Source organism: Astatotilapia calliptera, chromosome 23 (assembly GCF_900246225.1).
Source record: "Astatotilapia calliptera chromosome 23, fAstCal1.2, whole genome shotgun sequence".
In the NCBI taxonomy this organism is placed as follows: Eukaryota; Metazoa; Chordata; class Actinopteri; order Cichliformes; family Cichlidae; genus Astatotilapia; species Astatotilapia calliptera.
This window is the reverse complement of record NC_039323.1, coordinates 24,914,734-24,940,505: the sequence shown is the minus strand read 5'-3', so window position 1 is coordinate 24,940,505 and position 25,772 is coordinate 24,914,734. Positions and strand designations below refer to the sequence as shown.

The window sequence follows — 25,772 nt, the reverse complement described above, 5'->3', positions numbered from 1 at the left end:
AAGTAATGAGACTAACCAAAAAGGATTTACATATGGCCATCAGAGTACACAGACGTAGCTCCTAAAAATAATAACCTTTATTGCTTTATGCTTTATTTTCTGATTTAATTTCATTATTCATTCAACATATTGAGGATGCATTAAATCGTGTGTTGAACCATTAATAGTGGCTTTTTGTTTTCTCACAAATCTGTGTGTTGTAGACTTATTTTGGTTTTTAAAACCTGCATTTTTGTCCATTTTAGAGATATTTAGAGCAACATTTTAAAAGAGTAACGGCCACAAATGATAAATATAAAGCCACAAAGTGCTTGGATATCCTGGATAATTCTCTTTTCTCACACTTAGAATGAGCCAAATTTACAAAATAATCTTTGAGTTTTTTAGAGCATGACCCAAAATAGAGCGACTGACTGTAAAACAAGGAGTCTGTGTCCATAATTACTTTTAACTGTGAAGGAACCACTCGTCCCAAACTGCGCTGCAAATCTCAGATAACACAGGGAATGACTTGCAGCCTTCTTTAATTTCATCCTTTTTCATTATCACAGTGTTGCATAACAATAGTTTGATGATATGTTGTAGTTTGTGAGTTGTGTGTGTGTGTGTGTGTAGTTATTAGGGACGTGCATTATGACAAAAAAGACACAAAAGTGCTGTTTCAGCGTTTCATACATTCACACATTTCATCGTGGTCTTGCAAAACACACTGTTCACAGCAGGAGTATTCAATTAAAATTTAGGGAGGTCTAGTAAGAGAACATTTCCTCAAACAAAGCTCCAGAATGACGTAAATTTTACCTGCATTATGATTCAGTGCATATATATATTTTGAAGTAGCAGTTGTAAGTTGTAAATATAACAAATACAGATACAATTCAACAGTATTTCAGCCATTTTTGTTTATTACTAACTTTCACAGTGATCTGGGGGATATTCTGAATATAAAGTAATAATAAAATTTTCTTTTCTTGTTTCAAGTAAAATGCATTTTTATTCACAGATGAGAACCCCCCCCCCCCCCCCCCCCCCCAGCCCTGACTGAAACATTACTTTCACCATTAGATGAGTTACCTGGATTTACTTTGGTAACCTGAAAAGGACTCTGTCTGTGACCTCTGACCTCTGTGCTGGAGTTCTGGATCTGTCTGGGTTACTTACTTCCTTCTCTCTTCGTTTCTTTTGCTCCGTGTTCTGGGACAAAGCTTATGGCCCCCAACCCTGACCTCACAGCCCATTGTTCATTCAGTGGGCTGGTTTCAGTTTCTGTGCAAATGTACTGTTTATAAGGTTGGGGAATCCTGCAGTCGGCTGAGACTGAAGAAGTCACTTGGATGAGTGACGAAACGTTTCTCCCACTGAAAACGTTATGTCCAGATGAACAGAATCAACCTTTTGGGATTTACTTACCTGGATCATTGAGTATGCATCAAAACATTGGTTTGTAGTGTTAGCTAGTTATCAGATAAGTATGAGTTTGGATGATTTAGCTCACCTGATCCACTCTACACAGTGTATTGCTATGCCACTGTCTCCTGGGGAACTTACTGAGTTATTAACTCTTCCACTCAAATCCTCTGTAGAGCTAAAAATGCACAACAGAAGCTTCAAAAACAGCCTGCAGAAGCATCTCCATACAAGTGCGTGAACCCTGAGTGACCCCCCTATCCTCATGCTGTAGCACAGCACAAACGTATTGTAGGTCAGCTCCCCGTGCCTGTGGTCATGAGATGACCCTAACACCTGGGTTTCAGCCACACAATAATGTACGTCTAAGCAAACTGAGCACTACAGTTAACAGAGATGAGATGAAAGCCCCAGAGAATGAAAACACAGCGGGATAATCCACTCATGGATGCTTTACAGAGCCTTTGAAGAGGAAAGGGGGCAGCTGATTGAACAAAGCAGAATCTGCAGTGCTGTGATGTCACAAATTCACTCCTAGGGATGCATCAAGAAATTATCAACTGATTCCGATATGTGACATAAACAGTTTGGGTCACAGTCAATGTTCCTGACATTTTTCCAATTACCTTAGGTTTCATTCATATAACACCAGTTCACAACAGGAGATCCTGCAAATTTTTGCAGATTGGTGAACCCTGCTCAACCTCTGAGAAACCCTGCCTCTGTAAGATGTTTCTTTTATACCCAGTCACGTTACTGCCCTGTTGATAGTTAGCTTAATTAGTTCCAAAATGTGCCTCCAGCTGTTTCTTTTTATGCCGCTTTCTTTGCCCGTCCTTTGTTGCCCATGTTCCAACTTCTTTGAGATGTATTGCTACTACAGAATTAAAAAAGGGCCAACATCATTCTTAGAATAGTCCATTTTTGGAGGTTTAACCATTAGATTTGTTACATTTGAGGGTAGGGCTGTTCGATATAACGATATATATCGGATGAGAATTGTTACGGCCCTAGCCTCTCTCTCTCTCCTGAGGGTGCCTGTGTGGGCGTGTCCCACTACCTCCCCTGCCTGAGATGCCACCTTTCCCTCCTGTACAGCTGACTCCCATCAGCAATTAAGGGTATTTAAGCCCAGAGCAGGGTGAGCTCTGGGCCAGAGTGCCAGTAGAGTGGTTTCCAGCTAGTGAGCTGAGTGTCTTGTGGTGTTTCCAGCTAGTGAGCTGCGCTTTCCTTTTGACTTTTTGCTTTATTTGACCAACGCCTGAGCTTTGTTTGTGTTTTGTTGGTGTTTTATGGTGATAACGGCTTGTCCGTCTCTTTTAGTTGAATTACTTCAATAAAACTGTTTTATTTAACTGTTTCGCCTCCTTGACTCCTTTTTCTGACCCGGTCACTTTTGTTACTTCCCCCTCACCGCCTAGACCCCCCCCTCAGGGGAACGTAACAAGTGGGGGCTCATCCGGGATTGTTGAAAAGGGAGTTCTGTGTTGGATTTGGTTTTTTTGATTATCTCACTTTGTCACCTTTTAGAGATTCACAACTTCCCAGTTTAGGTAGGTGAGTGTCCAGCTGAGCTTTTTAAGTTCCTCCTTCGGGCACTCTTTTGTTGTTTTGCCTTTTTTATTTTCGGAGTAATCCTGGGCGGGGATTAGTTCCCTGTTGGGGGTAGGCAATTCAGGGCCCCGGTCGCTTAAGTTCTGCCTTTCAAGTCGCCTCGAGCCCAGCACGCTCCAGAAGATAGGTAGGTAAAGTTTGTTGTGCTTAGGAACTGGGTAAGTTGTGTTTGTTTAGTGTATACTGCAAGAGGTAAGTTGGTCAGTTAAAGTAAGTTGTGTAGTTTTCCATTAATCGGTTAATTATTGGGTAGTCTGCGTGAGTTGGCAGACGGGTGTGGCAGTGTCCTAATTAGGTGGTGTTTTTCTAACCCTTCACCATCCCCAAAATGGTTGACACAGCTGCTAGTGTACAGGTGTCTAGAGGCTCGTTTGTGAGCAATAACATTCACCTGGTTCCAGACTTCTGTGAATCCAGTGTTCACAGCTTTTTCAGTGTGTTCGAACGCCTGGCAACTGCACTGCAGTGGCCTCAAGATGTGTGGGGGGTGATGTTGCTGTGTCGGTTGACAGGTAAGGCCCAAGAAGCGTGTTCTGGTCTGTCTAGGCAGGACAGCCTGGTTTATGGAAAGATCAAAAGTGCCGTCCTCCAAGCCTATGAACTGGTACCTGAGGCCTATAGGCAGCATTTTCGAGGGTTGGAGTTGGCGCAGGAACAGTCCTATCTTGACTTCGCCAGGGAGAAGGCGAGGCTCTTTGATAGGTGGTGTGCGGCAAGCCAGGTTAATGATGTGGGGTCCATACGTGAGCTTATGCTGGTGGAGGATTTTAAAAACTCTGTTCCTAAGTCTGTGGCCCTTTATTTAAGTGAACAGAGGGCTACAACTCTACAGCAAGCCGCCACCCTGGCAGATGAGTTTACGCTGACTCATACAGCAAGTGCGGTAGGACAGGATATCCCTCTGCACTATAGCGCAGCCTGGACAGGTAAGAGTGGGCCAGCTAAGAAGGAAAACGCAGTTATGGTGTTAAGACCTAGGCCCAAACTGTGTTTTTTCTGTCACAAGCCTGGCCATGTGGTTGCCAATTGTGTCAGACTGGCACTCAAACAGAAAGCCCACTCAACACGAGAGGGGCCTGTTTTGAGTAAAGTCAGTCGTGGCTCTCAAACTGACAAGCCTGCCAGGGCTACTGATAGGCTAAACCTGGAGCACAGTTGCTCGGTAGCACCCCGTAATCAGTGTATGAGGCAAACTAACCCTGAGCTGCCGCTGGTTGACCCTTTCTCTGGTTCATGTTCAAAACCACCCTTCAGACCTGCACCCCTTGCTAACAATCATGTTTGTGTTTCAGTGAAGCCTGCTAGCTGCCTGCTGGGTTCTCCACATGCGATGGTTCGAAGCCCCGGCCATCCCATGGGACACTGTTTCGAGGGTCTGGGGCCACTCTTTGGTAATGTGGTGAACCCACTGAGATGGGATTGGCAGCTCCCGCAGGCAATGCCTAACCGTTGCTACGTGATTTGGTAGGTGGAAAGCCTGCATTTCGTCCTGACATGGCTATGGACTCACTTTTGGTTATTGTGATTTGACAAACCATGGGTTTGCATTTATGGGAGGGGGTGTTACGGCCCTAGCCTCTCTCTCTCTCCTGAGGGTGCCTGTGTGGGCGTGTCCCACTACCTCCCCTGCCTGAGATGCCACCTTTCCCTCCTGTACAGCTGACTCCCATCAGCAATTAAGGGTATTTAAGCCCAGAGCAGGGTGAGCTCTGGGCCAGAGTGCCAGTAGAGTGGTTTCCAGCTAGTGAGCTGAGTGTCTTGTGGTGTTTCCAGCTAGTGAGCTGCGCTTTCCTTTTGACTTTTTGCTTTATTTGACCAACGCCTGAGCTTTGTGTTTTGTTGGTGTTTTATGGTGATAACGGCTTGTCCGTCTCTTTTAGTTGAATTACTTCAATAAAACTGTTTTATTTAACTGTTTCGCCTCCTTGACTCCTTTTTCTGACCCGGTCACTTTTGTTACTTCCCCCTCACCGCCTAGACCCCCCCCAGGGGAACGTAACACAATATAAAAACGTCTATCGTTTCATTTTACGCTATCGTTTGTTTCGTGGTGTCGCAAAATAAACTGTTTACGGCAATATTTTTTCATCATTTTGACGGTCACTGTTGTTGCTATATTAATTTCTTAAAGTTCTCTCTTTCTCTTATATTTTATATAACCACACTACAGACGGACAAGCGCCTGTTTTTATGCGTTGTCGTTAGCAACAACGACGGTAAAACCATCGCGTGTCCGCTTGTTTATTTTCCACCTTTCCACCAATAAAGCTTAAGATCCTGCTGAGACTTTTCAAAATAAACTGAATCACGTGAAAGAGTATGCAGAGTATTTACGGATGAGAAGCAAAAAGAGCCGTCAGGTGCTAAAAAATAAACCGTAGACTCAAACGTTAGAACAGGCTTTTCCCCGCAGCACGCCGTGTAATAAATACTCACAAAGAAAACAGCGGCCGTTACAACTTATGTCTAAAAATGTATAGTTTCATGCATCAGTTAAAACACTCGACTCCAGGTACACGACGCCCAGCTGGAAACACTCCACGTAAGTCGAGCTGCCCGAGATTCACAGAATTTACAGAAAATGTTACATTTTTGTGATTTATATCGTTATCGGATGATAGATGTCTTATATCGGGATATGAGATTTTGGTCATATCGCACAGCCCTATTTGAGGGTTATAAAGTATGAAGATAATTCTTAATAGTTTTACACCAAAGGGGGAAAGCTGTTGTGTGAAGCTTTTCCCCTTTGGGTTCGGTTAGATCCAGACTTAAAGGCTTAAAAACATATATATACATTCACTGAATATACATAAGAGAAAACAGTGCCATCACTTTATTAACTTTTCATCAGTGGATTTTACAACCTACTTTGTGCGCAGCTTATTGTGAAGTCTCCATTACACAGATACCAACCAAAAATCTGTAAGCCCATCACAAACACTGAGAACATTTCAAGTGAACTTTCAACTCTCCCTTCAACCTCTGTGATTATGTCTTTGTGCATCAGATTTCATTCCGCCTCATGAAGCAGCAAATGAAGGAGAAGAAAATGTCACATCAGACTTCGATGCTGCGTTCATGACATCTGGCAAAACTCGTGAACTTGAAAGATGCTTGTCAGCAAATTTACTATCAAAGAAGAAAATACAGCTGCTGCACTACACAGCTGTTTCATGTTGATATGATTTTATTCATATTTATTCTCATCAAATTGTTCCACATTCACATCCATGCAGAGCTGTCCTTAAAGTAGGAGTATTTCCTTTGATTTTTACCTGCATTTTCTTAGGACACGAAACTGATGCAGGAGTCCTGCAGGTCATTAAAACAGGTGAAATTGAAATCAAGGACTTCAAGCAACCTTTTCAGGTTGTTTATTTATACCACATGTGATGGACCGAGTTGAAAAACAGGAGGAGCCCAGGAGTTATTAGAAAAATATAGTTTCCATTTATTTAACCCCCAAAAATTATATTTACAAGACTAATAAATGTTGAGCTCATAAAAGAGGTCAAAGAAACAAAACTGAACTCAGGCACAGACTGCAACCTTAACAAACCAAATGACTGCCCAAACATACATAATTGACCTAAAACATGAAATGACATACAAGGGTATATATAATGGCTGATCAGACCATTGTGACACATGAGGGGTAACAAACAAACACAATCATAAATCACAAACGATGCAGTACAATCTGGTTTGTTAATAAACTAACCACTAAAGAAGAAAATCAAAAAACCCCATTAAACCCTGAACTCAAATATTTAATTAAATACAAATACTTTGTTTTTAAAGTAAAGAAAACACACATTCCCCCTTCAGCAGGAAGTGGTGGTGTGGTCCAATTATCTTCCTTTGTATTTAATGGTTTCAAACCCTGGCTACCATCTTTTGTCCAGCAACTCCCAGGGATGATGGCAGGTAAGAAATAAAAAGACAAAGGTTAGTCAGAAAGCAAAGAAATGTAGTATGAATACATAAGTAAACTAAATGTGCGCGCTTACAAATAGAACAAATGTATCCAAACCAATCAATGAAGTTATTGGCAACTAAAATGTATTACTATGTTCAAATGAAGAATGAAAATACAAAAGTTACCGACTTTAGAGTGTGGCCACGGGTTTGGCCATCACATGTGTGAACAGATTCACACCCCAATTGTGCAAGCTTCACACCAGGGGTGTCAAACTCAATTGCACAGGGGGCCAAAACTCAAGGCACACTTTAGTTCGCGGGCCAAACAAGATAAACATTTATTGAACAAACTAAAACAATGTTTTTTAAACATAAATATGAATTAAAAACAGACAGGAATATTAGCCCAGATTAAATAAACTTAAAAAAAATTAACTTTAACTTTAAATATTTTGCTCTTCATAAAAATATATCCTGTCAAAATTATGCAAGTTAGAAATATGAACATGCTGCCAAAAACCCCAGAAAAAATAAATGAAAGCATACACAAGGTTGGAGCCGCATGTAGACGGAGCTGGGGCATTGCTTCAGGAATGGAACTAATAAACTGTGCGGGCCATTTAGTGTCGTACTTTTCCTCGAGTGTATCATTACACTGCAGCTCCATCTGAATCTGCACAGGTGCAGTTCAGCAAAGTGCGCCGACTTGGTTCAACATTACTTGGCAACAGGGAAAGTGAGGCAAGTTGGACTGGTGCATTTGTGACAGCTTCACTTGAAATGCCTTCACCGCATCATACATGCCATGTCCATGAACTGACAGGTTTCCTTGCTGAGCTCAAAAACTCTATTGAGAATTTTTATCCCAACTCAGCTAACGGACCTCTGTATGATGAGGAATGTCGGCAAACTCTGAATCTATTTCCCACATAAAAGACTGAAATTGACGGTGATTTAAACTTTTAGCTCAGATAAAATGTACGGTTTGCGTTACGGTGATCATTACATGCTCCATTTTTAGGATTTTACCACACAGCCTATCCTGGTGCGTGATGCAGTGATATGCTGTTAACTCACCGGTTCAGTTCTCCTCCTGCATCTTTACTCGCATCCTGCTGACTAGTCCGCTTTTTTCACTGCACAACACCGGTGCTCCATCTGTTGTCAGTCCAACAAGTTTGTCCCAGGGCAATTTCACGTTGGTTATACTTTGACATACGTTTTAAAAAATATCTTTTCCTGTCGTTGTCCCGTGCATCGATTTGATGTCCAATATTTCCACTCCACGAATGAAGTGCGTTTTGTCTGGACACAAGACGTCGCACACCTTCATCATGCAGCTCTTCATAGTGGTACCGGGCTGATTTGGCTGTCTCCTCTGCTACAATAAAACTTGCTTTCACAACAGCTTCACTTTGTGATTTTGCTCTGGTGAAAAAAAGTCTGCTGAAATGTTAGATTCTTCTTTAGCTCTTCTACCTTCTGTAGTTTCTGCTCTGCATTTAGGTTTTTCAGCTTATCCTGATGTTTTGTCTCGTAGTGTTGTCTTAAATTAAATTCCTTAATTACAGCAACATTAGCTCCATAAATAAGACACACGGATTTACCAGCAATATCTGTAAACATATATTCAGTCACCCACCTGTGCTGAAAGGCTCTGTTTACAGAATCAACTTTTCTCTTCGCCATTGTGAGGGGCTAGCTTCGCAATAACAGAAGTTTGACTTGATTAACGCGGGAATGTTCCCAAGTAGCCTAGCGTTTGGCAAGGAAGCTGCAGCGCTGCGTTATGGGATCTGTTGTTTGTGTGTTATTAGCGCCTCATATCGCCGGGCCATGCATAACAATAATAATAAATCTATATAAAATGATCTCGCGGGACAGATGTGAAAGGTACGCTGGGCCGGATGTGGCCCGCGGGCCTTTAAGTCTGTCTTTAAGTAGTCTTCAGGAATAGTTCTCCAGGCTTCTTGAAGGACATTCAAAGCTCTTCTTTGGATTTTTATGCCTTTTCTTCTTTTCTCTGCCAATCCATGACTGATAGGGTCCCACTTAGGGGTGGGCGGTATAAACGTTGTATAGTAAAAATGATATGAATTTGGCCAACGGTAGAGATTTTGACTATACCGCTCTACCGCGATAGCGCATTTTGATGATGTCATCAAGCTGCACCTGTTTTGGTCGAAAGTATCGCAGCGGCTGCAAGCAATATCCTCTGCAAATTATGCCGGGCGACAGTAATAGCGAAGAGACGAAGCACGTTTTGGAATATGAGAAAAGGCAATAACTAACCTCGTATTGTGGATGGATTACCTCAGTTCTTCTCCTGACTGAAGTTTGATCCATTTACAACATCCTGCCATGCAATTGCATTTGTCCCTGACCACCAGAAACCCTTGCGTTAACTTTTATCGAGTGGAAAAAGTTTGGCATTCATCCTCCAGCTTCACTGTGTTTATGTTATGCTAGCATAGCTGTGTCGCTAGCGATCATGTAGCACATCATCATATACCAGCTAGTCCAACTTCAGTAACCCTAAAAAGTCACTGCTGTGTAGTTTTCTGTCTTCATTTATGTTGGAAACGATGGCAGAGCTGTACGTTTTAATTTTTCAGAAATCTCTCAGAACATGCTTTATCATGTTTAGGTGGAAACTAGCTAGCTAACTTTCTGCTAGCTTCTAACTCTGTTAAATTTAATAAATTCTGTTTTCATGGAAGCCTGGATTTTATTAAAGATAAAAAAAAGAATTTAGACTGTTTTCCAGATGGTATTGCATGTTCGATCAAAATCTAACAGTACTTTTCTGAGATCTCCAGCAACAGTGACTGAAATCCAGCTTAAACCATGACAGAGCCTCCACCATGTTTTACAGATGGCTGTAGGCGCTCACTGTTGTACCTCTCTCCTGAACTTCTCTGTACATACTGATGAGAATACTAAGACCAGATCCATCACTCCATCAGACCTGTTTCCACTGATTTTCAGTCCAGTTCTTCTGTAATTTTTATACCTCAGCTTTTTCTCTCTGTTTCCCTTCCTTATGAATGGCCTCTTGACAGCCAGCCTTCCACTGAGACAATTTCTGATGAGGCTTCAGTGAACAGTAGATGATCAGCTGAAGGTCCAGATGGATCTCTTAGGTCCTGTGTCAGGTCTTTAATGGATTTGTTGCTGTTTCTTTAGGACATGACTTTCACATACTGTTTATCTGTTGCCGATAGGTCATGGTCACTGTTAAGTGGCTTAACACCAATGCTGAGTAACATTTTAATAATTTAAACTTTATAATAAAATAATAAAACTTGTTTATAAAATTTATACAACTGGTGCTTCTGAATGTATGGAACAAGATCTGGTCTTTAGATTGCGACATTTGGGACGAGTGTAAAATTGATTTGGTTGCAGTTTTTAGAGAAGGCAGAGGTCCTTCATAAAAATTTAACACCCACACCCACAAACACATTGTAGTTTGCAGACAGTGCTCTCTGTTTTGCTTCTGTTGTCCCCAGGGAGGTGCTCTCCTCTGCACTCGTCTGAACCTTTGAAAAATTCATTTCCATCGCTCGCTCTGTGAACGTGGGCCTGCAGGAGGATGAGATTAGATGGGGTCACCATTTGCGTCGTCATCCCTCTGTTGTCAGCTGGTCGTCTTAGCTGCAGGTCGACCTCACAGTTGTTGTGTTTGCTTGTTGTTGAGTGCTGGACCTGGAAGCATGATTGCAACTTTGCCTGGATTAAAGTCAGAAACAAATCCACTGACTCTCAGATATTCAGGCTCACATACAGCTTTGTGAACTGATGCCGAAGCTCTGTGCAAGTCTTCTAACAAAGTTTTTCTGGATCAGGTGAAGGAGCTGATGTTCTGATGTCAATAGTAGACTGGTTTATAGCTTACTTTGACAGAAAGCTTTAAAAGTACTGTGTATTTGTCTGTCAGAGCTTAGACCTCCAAGCACATGATTGCTATCATTGAATAAGCGTCCAAGAAGATGGTTGTATGTCCAAAAACCAGCTGTTAAGTCATCATAAATGGTAGAAATAAATTTAGTCATTTATCAATACACTTTAACGTGACAGGTCTTTACAACTGAAAACTATAGGCTGTATGTAAAAGATGGACATGGCCACTGTGATGTCACCCATGGGATTCTTGAATTTTTAAGTTTCAGTGTTACCATTTTATGTCCTGGTTATTTTCTGCCTATAAAAATATCAGGGTTTTTTACTGAACTTTATCGATATTTTGTAAATATCCATAGAAATTAAAACACATGGAAAAACATCCATAAAACATAATGTGGAAAAATCCTTCATTTTCAAACAGTACTTGTTGTACTTTCGGTACTTTTAAAGATGAAAATAAAAGATTAAAACTAAATACAAATAAAAAGTAATTAGCTTGGTAAGCAGCTAAACCAAAACCAGTACCAGTGTGTGGAATTTGGTACTGTTTCCGGTGCTTTGCTTCATTTGAAATAGTAAATTCAAAGTTTTCTCAAACAAAATAAGTCCATACTTCTCTGTGTTTTATTATTTATTTACAACATTTTGCTGTCAGACGATGTAAATGATGTAAGCATCAGTCTCCTGGTGTTTGTGTACTAAAATATTAAATAGTAAAAGTTATAAGAACTAGTCCATTTACCATTTACCTGCTAACATTTCAGACATATTGTCCGACATAACATGTTTGTTTAACATAAATAGCATGCTGATAAGAAATGTCAGCGTAACCATCATAAAACTTATAGAACTGCTTATCCAGCTACCTTACTAGTACCTATAAGTGATTTTCTACTTTATTTTGAGATTTGTTCGTACAAGACTCATTCACACAGACATTCTTTGAAGGGCCTAGTGTTGCCTGCATCGAGTTTTTGTTCAGGTTTGAGTCATCACATGGTCTCACTTTTTCTTCTTCTAACCCAGATGTGCTTGGGTGCCAAAATTGAATTTAGTGCAAATCGGTACTCAGTATTTTAGTTGGTACCGTAAAAGGTACAGAGTACTGCTTTCAACCCTACCGATACCTGATATTATTATAATAAAATACTACAATTTCACACAGTAAAATGCAACATTCTTGGGTGTTTTTCTAGTTTAATAAACATTTTGCCACAGCAAGCCAAATTATTCATCAGATGAGTCAATGATTCGAGCGTTTATTGAACCTTCTGACGAGTTAAACAAAAAACATTAAATCTTAGCTTTCATCATATTTGCTACATAACTTATCTCTACAATTTTGGGGGAGTATTTATTGTTTAACAATGTATTGTGCAATTTATTTAGGTTTTGGGGGGGCATCACACTGACTATAAAGAAATCTTAAAATCTGTATGTATCAGTTATGACACACTAAGCACTAAAGGGATATACTCTTGACATGCCTGGTAGTATGAAACACTCTAATACAATGAGAAGAGTGGGGTAAAGCGGCTACAAAATGTTTTAGAGCCAATATTTAGCAGCACAAGTTGAACTAACTTGCTAACTGACTGAAAGGCATTGGAGCAGTAAAGTGAGTGTAGATGCTACTGTATAAACAGCAGAAACAAGCATTTACTCACTTATGACCCTTGTCTTTTGTAGTCTTGTTTGGAAACTGAGGTGCAGGTAGAGCCAAGTGGACATTGGAGGAACATGGGAGGTTGCTAGACCTTGCTGGAAACTGAATATATTTTGGGTTTTCGACAAAATAAGACATCCAAGGGCCTCTTCATGAACTCCCTCAGTTACTGATGTGTTACTATGATAATATCGCATTCCTGTTTACTGTAACGTTTCTGTGCACATACTGCAGTGTCTATTCGAGTGAGGACCTCTTGAGGAAACCTCTGTGAATTTTCATCAACATCTGTTTGCAAACACGTCACCTCTCCTCTTCCTCATGGTTGCCTCGGGGTGTTTTTTGTCCAATGGCTCCAAGTCATGACGTCAGGGTCCAAAAACCCCCTTCCACCCTGTCTCGCTCTTAATAATTGATGGTCGACAGTAGAGCTGGGCGATAGAACGATAACGATATGTATCGCGATATAAATTTTACTCGATAGAGAAATTAAGCTATCGCGATAGACCTCGCCGCTCTTGTCCTCTTAAAAAAAAAAAAGGTCAGCCAATCCAAATTAAGTAGCGCAGAGCCGAACCAATCACAGCCGCAGCGTCACGTCGCGTGACTTGTTACGTACAGCACAAGTGCCAAGCCGCACGTGTGTTTGTTTGGGAAGCAGCCAGCGGGTAATGGAGCCAGCGCGTAATGGAGGAAATGAGTGTGCCGACTAGAAAAATCAACCGAGTGTGACCGAAGGTTACCGAAGAGAAAACAGATGATGGTTCCAGTGCCGGAGAGATTGTCGAACGGAAGAGCCATAGAAGTTCCGTAGTGTGAAGGTATTTCGGCTATTTCAAGTCTGACAAAAAACAGAGTAGCGTGCACTGTAAATTGTGCCGAAAGCAAGTCTGGAAATACAATAAGCTGGTGCATGCGCTACGTCCACACGTACCCGGGTATTTTTGAAAACTCAGATTTTTCTATGCGTTTGCACCTTTCGTCCACACGTAAACGGCGTTTTTGGTCACTGAAAACGAAGATTTTTGAAAACTCCGTTTTTGCATTTACGTGTGGACTAGAAAAACGGAGAAAACGCAGCGTCAAAGGTGTGCGCATTTTTTGACGTCACACTGCGCCACGTTATTGTTTCGGTGAAATGAATTTCTACAATACTGTTACTGTTAATTCTACTCTCTGCAGTGTTTAAATGCTTACATATACACACAGTTGCTGTCCGTCCACACATACGACTCGGTTCTGCTTCTATGCCCCAGCTTTGTTTACTTTTTCCCACCGAGGCTTCTAGACTTCTGATTGGCCAACATTTCTGCACGGTTAGGAATCTAGCGCCACCTGCTGCTTTGGCATGTTCATAGCAGCGTTTTCCTTCATTTCTGCCTTTATGTGTGGATGGGATTATTTTTTAAAACGAAAACGGAAAATCTCAGTTTTCAAAAATACCCGTGTACGTAGCCTCAGTCTCTGAATGGAAGCGCTAATTCGTCATTTGGCTTTTGTCAGACTAAAGTAACTGTTAAAACTGTTTGAAAAGATAAGCTATACAACAAGGAGAGATTGAGAATTTCCTTTTAGTTCTCAGTTTATTTGATATTGACAAAAGTTAGTCAGTTTTGTCTGTTCTTCTGTAAAACAAACTAAGATTTATTTTTAGAATTAATATTTTGTTTCTAAGTGGAATTGACAATTTAGTCTGTTTCATTTGTTCTATTTTGAAACTTAAACGCTTTAGCGGCTGCCTTTTGTGTAGTTTGCAATATTTGCCTTTATTTATCTGAAAAAGTCTCATGTTCCTTAAGTACATCTACCCTGTTGAACTTATTATGAGAAATAAATATTTAAATCAAAACAAGCTGCTGATTATTTCACATTTTACTTGTGAGCAACGGCACATTTAAATCTTACAAATATAGTTATTTGGCTTATATCGTGATAGATATCGTTATCGCCTGAAATGAAAAAAAACATATCGTGATATGAAAAAATCTCATATCGCCCAGCTCTAGTCGACAGGCTTTATTTTGTGTCTGAGTCATCAGCAGACAAAGGTTTGGCTGCAGCTCACTAAGGAGTCACTGTTTGAATTAAAGGCCCAAAGCACAATGTTGTCATGCTAATTTAATCCAAGCAACTCTTTGCTGACAATACTAGAAGTATGTTAAAGGTTTAAAGTGGCTCCTATCCCTGTGAAGTGATTCTGGAAATATAACTCAGATAATAACCAGGAGGACCTCATTCAGCAGAGACTGCTGTTGTTTCCATCCAAAATCATAACTTTCTAATGGCTCTATGCCGAGGTTTGTGTTTGGTCATCATGCTGTGCATTACCACCGAGGGCTGGTCAACATAGCCACTCCATTCGTGATATTAAAGAGGTACGATGGAGCGTTATTAAATCCCGCGGGGCGGGGTGTTACTACCAAGGGTGCCACAACCAGTTATTAGGTTTTTCACCCAGGACCAGGTAAATTAGGATATCCTTTCCCCGAATAAATGAAATCATCATTTAAAAATTGCATTTGTATTCAGTCAGGTTATTTTTTGTCTAATATTAAAAATTTGTTGCAAAAACTAAGAAATCAGCCATCATTGCTTTGGTTTATTCTCTAGCTAAAATTAGGCAACATTCACATACCTCATATGTGTTTTTCACAACAGCAGTCCTGCCTCCTCCACCCTCTATAATGGCAGTTCCTTCATGTAAAGTTCACACACTATTTGCAGTTCTGAGAATGTCTTTGAAGCAGACATTTTCCTGCTCTGTGCTGCATCTGAGGAACTACAACTGTGTTATGACACACTAAGCACTATCCCAGCCTGATTCTCCCAAAATGATCCAAAGTTCATGTGTAAAAACAGTGTTGCTCTCTCCCTCTTCACACCTTCATTTAAGGTGTTACTCCCTCTATGCTGTGTCCTGAAATCCCCCTCTGTCACTCTCTGTCTCTTTCTGTAAAGCTGTTATTCCCACTGGCCTTCCTGTCAAAATATCTTAAAACAAAGCTTCTGAAAACCCTCCGGCTTCTTCACTACGGGATGCAGCTGCAAAGGATAAATTCAAACTGTTCTGCCCTCGCACTTAACTAGGCAGACAGACAACCATCATCCCATGTAGAAAAACCACACCGTTGTTCCTTTCTGGTGGATTTATTTGATTGGATGCATAGCATGGCTTTGTCGAAATACATGAATGGATGAATGGTAAAACTGTAGACAAACACAAAATATCCCATGTGAGCTAATATAAGCAAACATTCTTACAATTAGAAGATGCTATGACCTGTTACTATGCAAAGCAAAGCAGAACGAAACAAGCTAACAAGCTAACGTTAGCAGTTAGCTAGCGCTAATTAGCGTTTAGGCTAATGACTAATAAAGCACATCATTGAGTCAATTTGCTTTCTCAAAATATCACAAACAACACACGGCAGTTAGTGCTAACATAAAACACAACAATACTGCCAACTTACAGACTGTGCTGGCTTAAGAGGTAGCATAGGCAGGCACAGGAGTAGCAAACTGTCCTTCTCCCGTTAGACAGGAAGTAATGAGAAGTAGCACTTCCGGTAGAATGTCAAAATAAAATGAACAGTGTGCCAGAAACGAATAAAGATTGCATGAACTTGTATAACACTACATAACATGAGTGGTGACTCTTAAGGAGCCAGAACACTCCCCGCCTGACATCGGTAAGATGTCACACTTGTACCCAAACTAAACTTGTTGCACAGCAGCTGATACAAGAAGAACAACGTCTGTGACTGGCCTAAAGTAAACTTTGGCTTTACCATCTTTCACCACCTTGACTTCTACCTTCCTGACAAGTCCGTCACTACTAGGATGAACCTTTGCAATCACCCCCATGGGCCACTGATTTCTCTTCACGAGAGGATCTTTCAGGAGGACCACATCCCCCTGCTGCAGGTTTGGTCTGGTGAAATGCCACTTGCGGCGGCATTGCAGTGTTGATAAGTACTCCTTACGCCAGCGATGCCAGAAAGAGTTGGCCAGACTCTGAACTCTTTTCCACTGTTGCCTGTAGAGGTCCTTCTCCCCGAAGTCACCTAAGGGTGTTGGAGGTGCACCAACTTTTTGCGTGAGGAGTGTGGCGGGAGTAAGGATGCACGGAACATCGGGATCACTTGACACTGGAACCAGCGGCCGTGCGTTGATGATGGCGGCCACCTCTGCCATGAAGGTGATCAGGACGTCGTGCGTGAGGGGCCTGGAACCAAGTTGAGCGAGCTGGGAGTCTAATATCTTACGTGCCACTCCTATCATCCGCTCCCAACTGCCCCCCATGTGAGAAGAGTAGGGAGGGTTGAAGACCCAACTACATCCATGATCATTTAGGAAGGATTTAACACGTGGGTCACAAGGAATCCTTTTGTCAAACCCTAGCTCCCTGGAGGCTCCTGTGAAGTTAGTTCCACAATCCGATCTCAATTGCTTTGCAGGTCCTCTGACTGAAAAGAACCTGCGGAGAGCGTTAATGAAGCTAGACGTGTCCATCCCCTCTATGATCTCAAGGTGAACTGCCCTTGTGCTCATGCAGGTGAACATCACTGCCCATCGTTTGCTGCTGGCAAGTCCGCCCCGAGTACGACGAGAGGCAACAGACCATGGCCCGAACACATCTATGCCTACGTAAGAGAATGGAGGCTCAGCACTAAGGCGTTCTGCAGGAAGATCTGACATTTTTTGGAACTGTGTTACTCCCCTTAGCTTGCGACAAACTACGCATGAGTAAATGAGGCTGCTGATCTGGCGTTTACCTCCTAAGACCCAGTAACCTGCGGATCTTAAAGCACCCTCTGTAAGATGACGCCCCTGGTGCCTGACCCTTTCATGGTAATAGCGGATTAACAGGTTAGTTACATGGTGTTTGTGCGGCATAATCAAGGGGTGTTTTTCTGCGGACTCAAGGTCAGAATGAAGAAGGCGTCCGCCAAGCCTCAGGAGGCCTGATTTGTCAAGGTAGGGAGAAAGCTTTAAGAGAGGGCTTTTCTTTGGGATGTCCTTCCTTGACTCTATTTGTTTGAGCTCCTCTGGGAAGCTTTCTTGTTGGACTGCTTTTATAACCGTCTCTCTTGCTTGCTCAAAATCTGAGGTAGTGAGTTCATGACATATATGCCATCCCTTACATTGTCCGCCTGATTGCTTTACCTTAAAGGTGCGTGCAATGTGTGCCAAACGTGCAACTGCCCTGGTAAGGGACTGCCAGCTGGAGAAAGATTCTAAGTTTGCAGTCTTTAAACAGGGGTATGATGTTTGAATGGTGGCAGTGATCAAGGGACGAACTTCAATGTCTGAGTCGGGGTTTTGAAGTTGGAATGTACCTGATGAGTTGCTCTGTAAGGGCTTTAAGGGAAACTCCGGCCCTTTCAACCATGTGCTGGACAACAGTTTTTCGGCAGGTAGAGATCTGGATCCGTGATCGGCCGGGTTGTGCACTGAGGGTACATAGCCCCACTGAGTTGGTACTGTTGCTCGTCTGATGCGTTGCACCCGGTTGTTCACGAAAACGTGAAATCTTCTTGCCTCATTGTAGATATAGCCAAGAACGACTTTGCTGTCGGAGAAGAAGCGCATGTTACTAATCTGAATGTCCATTTCATCTCTGATTAGTTCCCCAACTTCCACCGCTAACACCGATGCACACAGCTCGAGCCTGGGAATGGTAAGATCGGGCTTGGGGGCAAGTTTGGCTTTCCCGAATATGAACGCAAACTCTGTCTCACCATTTTTGTTCGTTAACTTCAGGTAAGCCACGGCTGCAACAGCCTGGGTTGATGCATCACAGAAGACACAGATTTCTCTGTGCTTCGCACCAAGAAAGGAGAAGGAGCAGTATGGCCTTGGGATACGGATTTGCTCGAGTTGTTTGAGAGCATTCTTCCATTCTGACCACTCCTTAAACATGCCCTCTGGAAGAGTCTCATCCCACCCACAAGTCTCTTTTGTCAGCTCCCGCAACAGTGCCCTCCCCTTGATGCTCACTGGCACTGCAAACCCCAGCGGGTCAAAAAGGCTGTTGATAGTGGACAGAACACCTCTTTTCGTGTAAGGCTTTTCGGCTTGAGAGACTCTGAATGTGAAGGTGTCGCCTTCAATGTCCCAACATACTCCTAAGCTTCTCTGCATTGGAGGAAACTCTGTGTTGAAATCTATGTCCTTGAGCCCGCTTGCCAAGTCTACAGTAGAGAATGCTTTCATGACATTTGGGCTGTTTGAAGCTATTTTGTGGAGCCTCAGGTTGGACGCAGCGAGCAGCTCCTGTGTGTCTTTGAGGAGCTTAATTGCCTCTGACTCAGTAGGGAGGGATTTGAGTCCATCGTCGACATAGAAATGTCTTTGAACAAACTGTTTGGCCTCAGAATAGTGCTGTGTGTCGAACAGGTGTGCTGCCTTTCTCAGACCGAAAATTGCCACCGCTGGAGAGGGGCTGTTGCCGAACACGTGCACTTTCATTCTGTACTCGACAACTGGCTCTCTTGGGTCATTGTTGCGGTACCAAAGGAACCGGAGGAAGTTCCTGTGGTCTTCTCGCACCTGAAAGCAGTGGAACATTTGTTGTATGTCCGCTGTGACAGCCACCGTTTCTTCTCTGAAACGGATGAGCACCCCAATCAGACTGTTATTCATATTTGGACCTTTGAGCAGCACATCATTTAAGGACACTCCCTGAAACTTAGCACTTGAGTCAAATACCACCCTGATGTTCCCGGGCTTCTGCGGGTGATAAACGCCAAAGAAGGGCAGATACCAGCATTCTTCTCCTTCTTCGAGAGCTGGTGCTGGTTCGGCGTGATCCCTGTCAAACAACCCCTGCATAAAATCCATAAAATGTCTCTCCATCTCAGGGCGTTTATTTAATGTGCGGCGCAACGACTCTAAGCGGCTGAGTGCTTGGTTTCTGTTGTTTGGGAGGTGGGTTCTCGGTGTACGGAAAGGAAGTGGAGCTGTCCAGCTATTTGCATCGTCTTGGTAAAAGTCTCTTTCCATAGTTTCTAGAAAGGCTTGGTCCTCAAAGGAAGGGGCTAGCTCCTCGTCCTTTTCACTTTGCTGGAATATGTGTTTCCCTATTTGACATGAACTGTGAGTGTTCCAGGATTTGTTGTGTGACTGCTCTTTGACATGAAAGCTGTTTTGACAGGGTGTTAGGAGACTTGGACGCCCGTTCTCTAGAACACTCGTTCTGTATGTGCCTATGATGGCTGGCTTATGGGCTCCTCCTAGGCATACATCACCTACAATAACCCACCCAAGTGCAAGTCTCTGGGCAAATGGAGCATTGACTGGTCCATTCACTCGTTCATACACTTTGTGCACTTGTATTATGTCTCGGCCTAACAGCAACATAATGTCAGCCTCAGGGTCTAGGGGCTGCATATGATCTGCTAGGTGTTTGAGGTGTTGATGGGCTAGGGCAATCTCTTGCGTTGGTATTTCATTCTTGTTGTCTGGGAGTGAGTCACACTCGAGCAAAGAAGGCAGAGGAGAGCTGAACTGGCCATCAACAGACTGTATAAAGAGGTTCTCAGCTAAGCGGCCATTTGTAGTGGAAACCCCTGTACATGTCTTAAGTGTGTATGGCGCTAGGTTGCTCATTGGGATGCCAAAGGTGTCGAAAAGATTTGACTTCGCTAATGACCTATTGCTCTGGTCATCTATGATAGCGTAAACCTTGACCTTTTTGTCTGGATGCCCCTTTGGATAAATGTAGGCTTGACATATTTTGGAGCAGGAACGCCCCCCACCTAAGTCCCCACAAACTTGAGTGCATGCTGAGCTAGTCTCCAAGTCTAGGCTACTCTCCCCGCCATGCTCCTCCCTGTCCTGGTCTGGGGCAATGTTTTGAGCTTTTGTGTTTTGTGTCCATGGAGCTGGACCTGCATGCAGCGCTGCAACGTGTTTGTTGCTGTTGCACTCTAGGCAAGTAATCTCTTCCTTACAGTCTTTAGCTTGGTGAGCTGAGGAATTGCAGCACCTAAAACAGATGTTGTGTTCCCTGAGGTATGCCTTACGCTCATCTAGTGTCTTTTCCCTGAAACCTCTACACTTCTTTAACGGGTGCGGTTTCTTGTGGATGGGACACAGTTTGTTTGTGAACTCACTCGTGCTGCCTAAGTTTGGTTTGTGAGTTTTGTTTACCTCTGTTTTGTGGACGGCAACAGGCGGTCTTGACTTGGCAAATCTTGTATAGTGGTTGTCGTGAGTTGTTGGATAGGATGTGGGACCTGATACAGTAGACTTAAAACTGGGGTCGTTTCTCATTTTCGCTTCATCTTGTATGAAGCGACAGAAGAATGAGAATGGAGGGAAATATACATCATGTCTCTGCTTGTATTTAGTCCCCTCTGACATCCACCTGTCTTGAAGATTTGTTGGCAACTTATCAACTATCGGGGCAATGCCACGTGATGTGTCCAAATACACTAGCCCAGGTAAAGAGCCGTCTGATTTGGCTGCATCAATTTCAGAAAGTAGGTCGCCAAGTTCTCTGAGATTCTGGGGGTCTTTGTTTGACACTCTAGGAAAGCGTTCAAGTCTGTCAAGGAGCGACTTCTCAATAGCCTCTGGGGTGCCATAACATTCTTGTAGCCGTGTCCAAACTCGACGTAGGCCCTCTGCTGGATTGTTGAGATGGACAGAGCGTATACGTTTGGCATGCTTAGACGACTCTTCTCCAAGCCACCGGGTGAGCAAATCTAACTGTTCGCTAGGCTTTAAGCTTAACCCTTCAATAGCGTTACAGAAAGAAGCTCTCCATGCCCAGTAGTCCTCTGCTCTGTCCGTAAACTTTGTCAGACCGTCTGCCACCAATTCTCTTTTTGCCAGAAACTTAGCGAGATTAGCAAAGTCACTGTTCCCGTTGTTGATTTGCGTTGGCTGGAAAGGTGGAGTGTAAGGGGAAAAGCTCATAGGTTGCGGTGTGGTACTTACATACCTTTGGCCACATTTTTCTTGGGTATCAGCAGCTGGTGTCAGATGGCTGCCAATCTCATATTTGATGTCCTGTTGATTTACCTGTGGGACATATTGAGGTGAAGTGGCTGGATCGGGGATTGGACTGATGTCACATTGTTTTATCGGCGTAAAGTGTTTGGGGTCCGGCAAGTCTTCTCTGCGATGCTCTGGTGAAGAATATCCAAGATAACTCTGTAGTCTGTATGACTGGGTTGAAGCTGGAAGCTGGAGTAGAGCGTGAGAGTTCAGCGCTGGTTGTGAGTTCTCTTGACCCTGTCGTGATTCCCCATATTGTTTTTCTGACACACGAGATGACCACATTTCCCCGCTTACCTCCTCTGCTATTGCTGCTTCAAATACATTGGCTTCAGCGAGCGCAGCTTCTGCTTCCTTTTCTTCTTTTAGTGCTTCTAATGTAGCACTTAACTCTGCTTGCCTCATTTTCACCTCAATCTCCCGTCGTGTAAACTCTGCTCTGGCGCGTGCTGCTTCGGCCTTTGCCCGTGCTTCGACTGCTGCTTTGGCGAGTGAGCTGCGGGATCTGGATGTAGATCCAGAGCAGGTGGACCGTACCTCCAGCTGCTCCTCCTCTGCTGACAGCATAGTGGCGTCTGGGTCAGATGTCTGGAAGACTGCCTCCTGAAGTAGCCGTTTCGCCAGTCTTTTTACTGTTCTGCCCTCGCACTTAACTAGGCAGACAGACAACCATCATCCCATGTAGAAAAACCACACCGTTGTTCCTTTCTGGTGGATTTATTTGATTGGATGCATAGCATGGCTTTGTCGAAATACATGAATGGATGAATGGTAAAACTGTAGACAAACACAAAATATCCCATGTGAGCTAATATAAGCAAACATTCTTACAATTAGAAGATGCTATGACCTGTTACTATGCAAAGCAAAGCAGAACGAAACAAGCTAACAAGCTAACGTTAGCAGTTAGCTAGCGCTAATTAGCGTTTAGGCTAATGACTAATAAAGCACATCATTGAGTCAATTTGCTTTCTCAAAATATCACAAACAACACACGGCAGTTAGTGCTAACATAAAACACAACAATACTGCCAACTTACAGACTGTGCTGGCTTAAGAGGTAGCATAGGCAGGCACAGGAGTAGCAAACTGTCCTTCTCCCGTTAGACAGGAAGTAATGAGAAGTAGCACTTCCGGTAGAATGTCAAAATAAAATGAACAGTGTGCCAGAAACGAATAAAGATTGCATGAACTTGTATAACACTACATAACATGAGTGGTGACTCTTAAGGAGCCAGAACACAAACGCAAAACATTTTTTTCCATTTTTGTTCCTGAATTACTCGGAGCTGGTTTACCCGGACCTTTGCTGGTCATCACTAACTTGTCCCCTTTGGTTCTGCAGTGGCATTGAAGAACCGGCTATCCAGTGGCACGAACAGGAGCAGTGATCACAACAATGCCAGCAAGACGACGGGAGCTACAGAGATCCAGATACCCGAGGGGGAGCTGCTTCTTCAGGTGGGTGAGAGCCAGACATGTTTTACCTGCTGACATCCATCTATTTTATTGCACTTTGCTCCAATAAAGCCCAGTTCAGGTTGTGGTATTTTCTTGAGAACGTGAAGACAATAACTCCCAATTTTACCAGTCTTGTAATGTTATAGAATTCTTCCAAAAAAAAATCCAGAAGCCTGGATTGTTGGGTTTTTCTCTGTATGTATTATTGTAGGGTCTACAATATAAAGTGCCTTGAGGCGACTGTTGTTGTGATTTGGCGCTATATAAATAAAATTGAATTGAATTGAAACCTGCACTCAGACTTCAGGTTTAAGCCTGAGTTCTCAGGCACACTTCTGAAGCTGCAGACCTAACCTGCTCTAGAGAAGATTATTTTAAAGATAAGATATCAAAATAGACAAAATAGCGTCACCATTCCCGGAAAACGCCTCAGACTTGGGTGCTCAGATGGCCTGAAGTTTTTAGAGATCATGTGAAGTTTATGTCTTTACAACATAGATTCTCCTTCATCGCGTAATTAAAAGCAAAACCAGTGTTATGGCCAACCTATCAGATGGAAAACAGCTGTTCCAAACTTTAGGAGCTACTGCCTAAAAGTTGGTCTGTGGATATGAAATTTAAAGGTGTAGAACAGCTAAATAGCCCCAGTCACATGGAGTAAGTTCTCAGCAAATCAGCTACTTAAGCAGCTACTTAAGCAGGAGCCATGCAGAGTTCACAATGAATTCAAAATTTCAGTGGAATCAAATAAAAGGAAGAAAGAAAAGCATGATTGATGATAAGGGAACTTTTAAGGGTCACTTTTAAGTTGAGCCAAACCCTCTTGTGGTAAAATTTACACCTAAATTTATTCATAACCTTATCGATTCAGTACCAATACCATCGTTGGTATTGATATTTGGATCAATCCGGCCAACCTCTAAAACCATCTAATAACTGTAGAAGAAACAGATGTGTTTCTCAACATGGTTTTTAAAGCTCGACTAGTCTTTTTCACCGGTGTCACTGCTAACTGTGTGCCTCTGAGGCTCTCAGTTTGTGGCTTTTTTCGCTGCATCATGCAGAGAGTGTCCACACTTAGTGGTTTATAAGGTCAGTGGAAACCTTGTGATGGAGGAGAGGCTGCTCTGCACAGCAGGACGCGGAGACAAATGGCTTGTTTTCCTTGACTTACAGCGGTGACATCTCCCCTTTGAATGTGCACTCGAGAGTTTCACTTTGCCACAGTGAGTTGTTGTTTAACCGAACATGACTTCCATCTCACACTTTTGCTGTTATTACTCCCTACACTTGGTAAAGTTATTTAAAAAAATATATGTATATAAAAAATAGGGGGCTCAGGATACTTAAGGTGAACACAGACACTGAAAATTAATAATACTGCTCCATAACATCAACTTACCTCAGTGTTTCGGGAAAATTCGTAAATATTTCCAGGTCCAAAGGTTCCTTCACTTCCCAAAAGTAAACAAACACTCAGACACCACTAATAGCTAAAAATGGTCCAGGTATTTTTACCTCCAATAAAATGGTCAGTGTTAAAGTTTGACCAGAAGATTAACATCCAGACATCAATGAAAGAGAAGACGTACGAGATAGAACTTAGCACTAAAACAAAACACAGCATTTCTATAATGTTGGGTGTAAACAAAGACAGAAAACTAAATAACAGCGACTTTTGGAAAGTTAGTGAAGTTGGGCTAGTTTATATATAGTAGTGTGCTAGCTAGTGGCTAGCTACAGTGCTATGGTTAGGCTAACACAAGCACATTACCACAGGAAAGATGGAGGATGAGGGTTAAATTATTCTCAATAAAGGCTTTTGTTGAATGGCAGAATGGGCAGAGACAAATGCTCATTGCCACTATCGGGCGGGAAGATGCCGAAAACAAACTGACCCGGTTAAATAAACACTGACTCACTGCACTGTCTTCTGGTCAAATTTGGTATTGCATGACAGCACAGTCCAGGCCTAGTGTGACTTGAACAGGATATCTTGTAAACACAACAAAGGATATAAAGTCATAGAAGTTGTTTCTTTACAATCTCTTTATAGATTTAGTTCATTTTGGGAAGTTTTACACTATTTTAAATAATTAATGATAAAATTAAAATACAGGAAAACATGTCTGGATGCTTTCAGTCATCCAGATCCTGGTGGTCTAAAGTGCTGGAGTCGAAGGCACCTGGACTTCGTTAAGTTTTAAAGATGTTTCTTTTTAGTTCACGTGACATGTGCGCCTTGCATTGTAGGTACGAGCGGCAGCAAAATCAAAACACTGCATCAAGCGCTAGCATTTCCAGCACCGGTAACCATTCATTGTGCTGTTTTAATCCCTACTTGCATTTTATTTGCCCCCAAAACAATCGTGGGGCGATCGTGGCTCAAGAGTTGGAAGTTCGCCTTGTAATCAGAAGGTTGCCGGTTGCTCGGTCGTTGTGTCCTTGGGCAAGACACTTCACCCGTTGCCTACTGGTGGTGGTCAGAGGGCCCGGTGGCACCAGTGTCCGGCAGCCTTGCCTCTGTCAGTGCGCCCCAGGGTGGCTGTGGCTACAATGTAGCTTGCCATCACCAGTGTGTGAATGTGTGTGTGAATGGGTGGATGACTGGATATGTAAAGCGCTTTGGGGTCCTTAGGGACTAGTAAAGCGCTATATAAATACAGGCCATTTACCATTTACCAAAACAGTTATGTACAAAACGAAGGAGAACACGGCAGGTCTGTACAAAGACAGACTTGACGAAAGGCAAAAAAAAGGTACGAGGAAAAAAATCAAAGGAGTGAAA

At 42.7% G+C, this 25,772-nt stretch overlaps 2 protein-coding genes across 5 annotated transcripts in view; one reads left to right on the top strand and one right to left on the bottom strand.

Annotated features, from left to right (window-relative positions):
• The window catches only part of LOC113015805 (aryl hydrocarbon receptor-like), a 65,270-nt gene that overhangs the window by 6,082 nt on the left and 33,416 nt on the right, over window positions 1-25,772 (top strand). The window contains exons 1-2 of one of the 2 annotated variants that reach the window (XM_026158123.1): window positions 6,834-6,951; window positions 22,869-22,984. In XM_026158123.1, coding sequence (XP_026013908.1) covers window positions 6,942-6,951; window positions 22,869-22,984 — 126 coding nt within the window. In that variant the 5' untranslated portion in view covers window positions 6,834-6,941. Of the gene's footprint in view, window positions 1-6,833; window positions 6,952-22,868; window positions 22,985-25,772 lie in introns of those variants that run through there. The other variant, XM_026158122.1, reaches the window with a different exon arrangement.
• LOC113015803 (uncharacterized) lies at window positions 15,649-22,847 on the bottom strand. 3 transcript variants are annotated; one of them, XM_026158120.1, is made up of 4 exons: window positions 22,564-22,847; window positions 21,821-22,300; window positions 15,988-21,712; window positions 15,649-15,724 (listed from the first exon to the last, which is right to left on the bottom strand). In XM_026158120.1, the coding sequence occupies exons 2-3, from the start codon at window positions 22,088-22,090 to the stop codon at window positions 16,232-16,234; spliced, it is 5,751 nt and encodes a 1,916-aa protein (XP_026013905.1). In that variant the 5' UTR covers window positions 22,091-22,300; window positions 22,564-22,847; the 3' UTR covers window positions 15,649-15,724; window positions 15,988-16,231. The 3 variants fall into 3 exon arrangements, with proteins under 3 accessions (XP_026013905.1, XP_026013903.1, XP_026013904.1); XM_026158118.1 differs by having other exon boundaries at window positions 15,988-22,300; XM_026158119.1 differs by having other exon boundaries at window positions 15,649-22,300.

Coding starts and splice junctions, on each gene's coding strand:
- LOC113015803 (XM_026158119.1), bottom strand. CDS start 22,090: ATGCTGTCAGCAGAGGAGGAGCAGCTGGAGGTACGGTCCACCTGCTCT.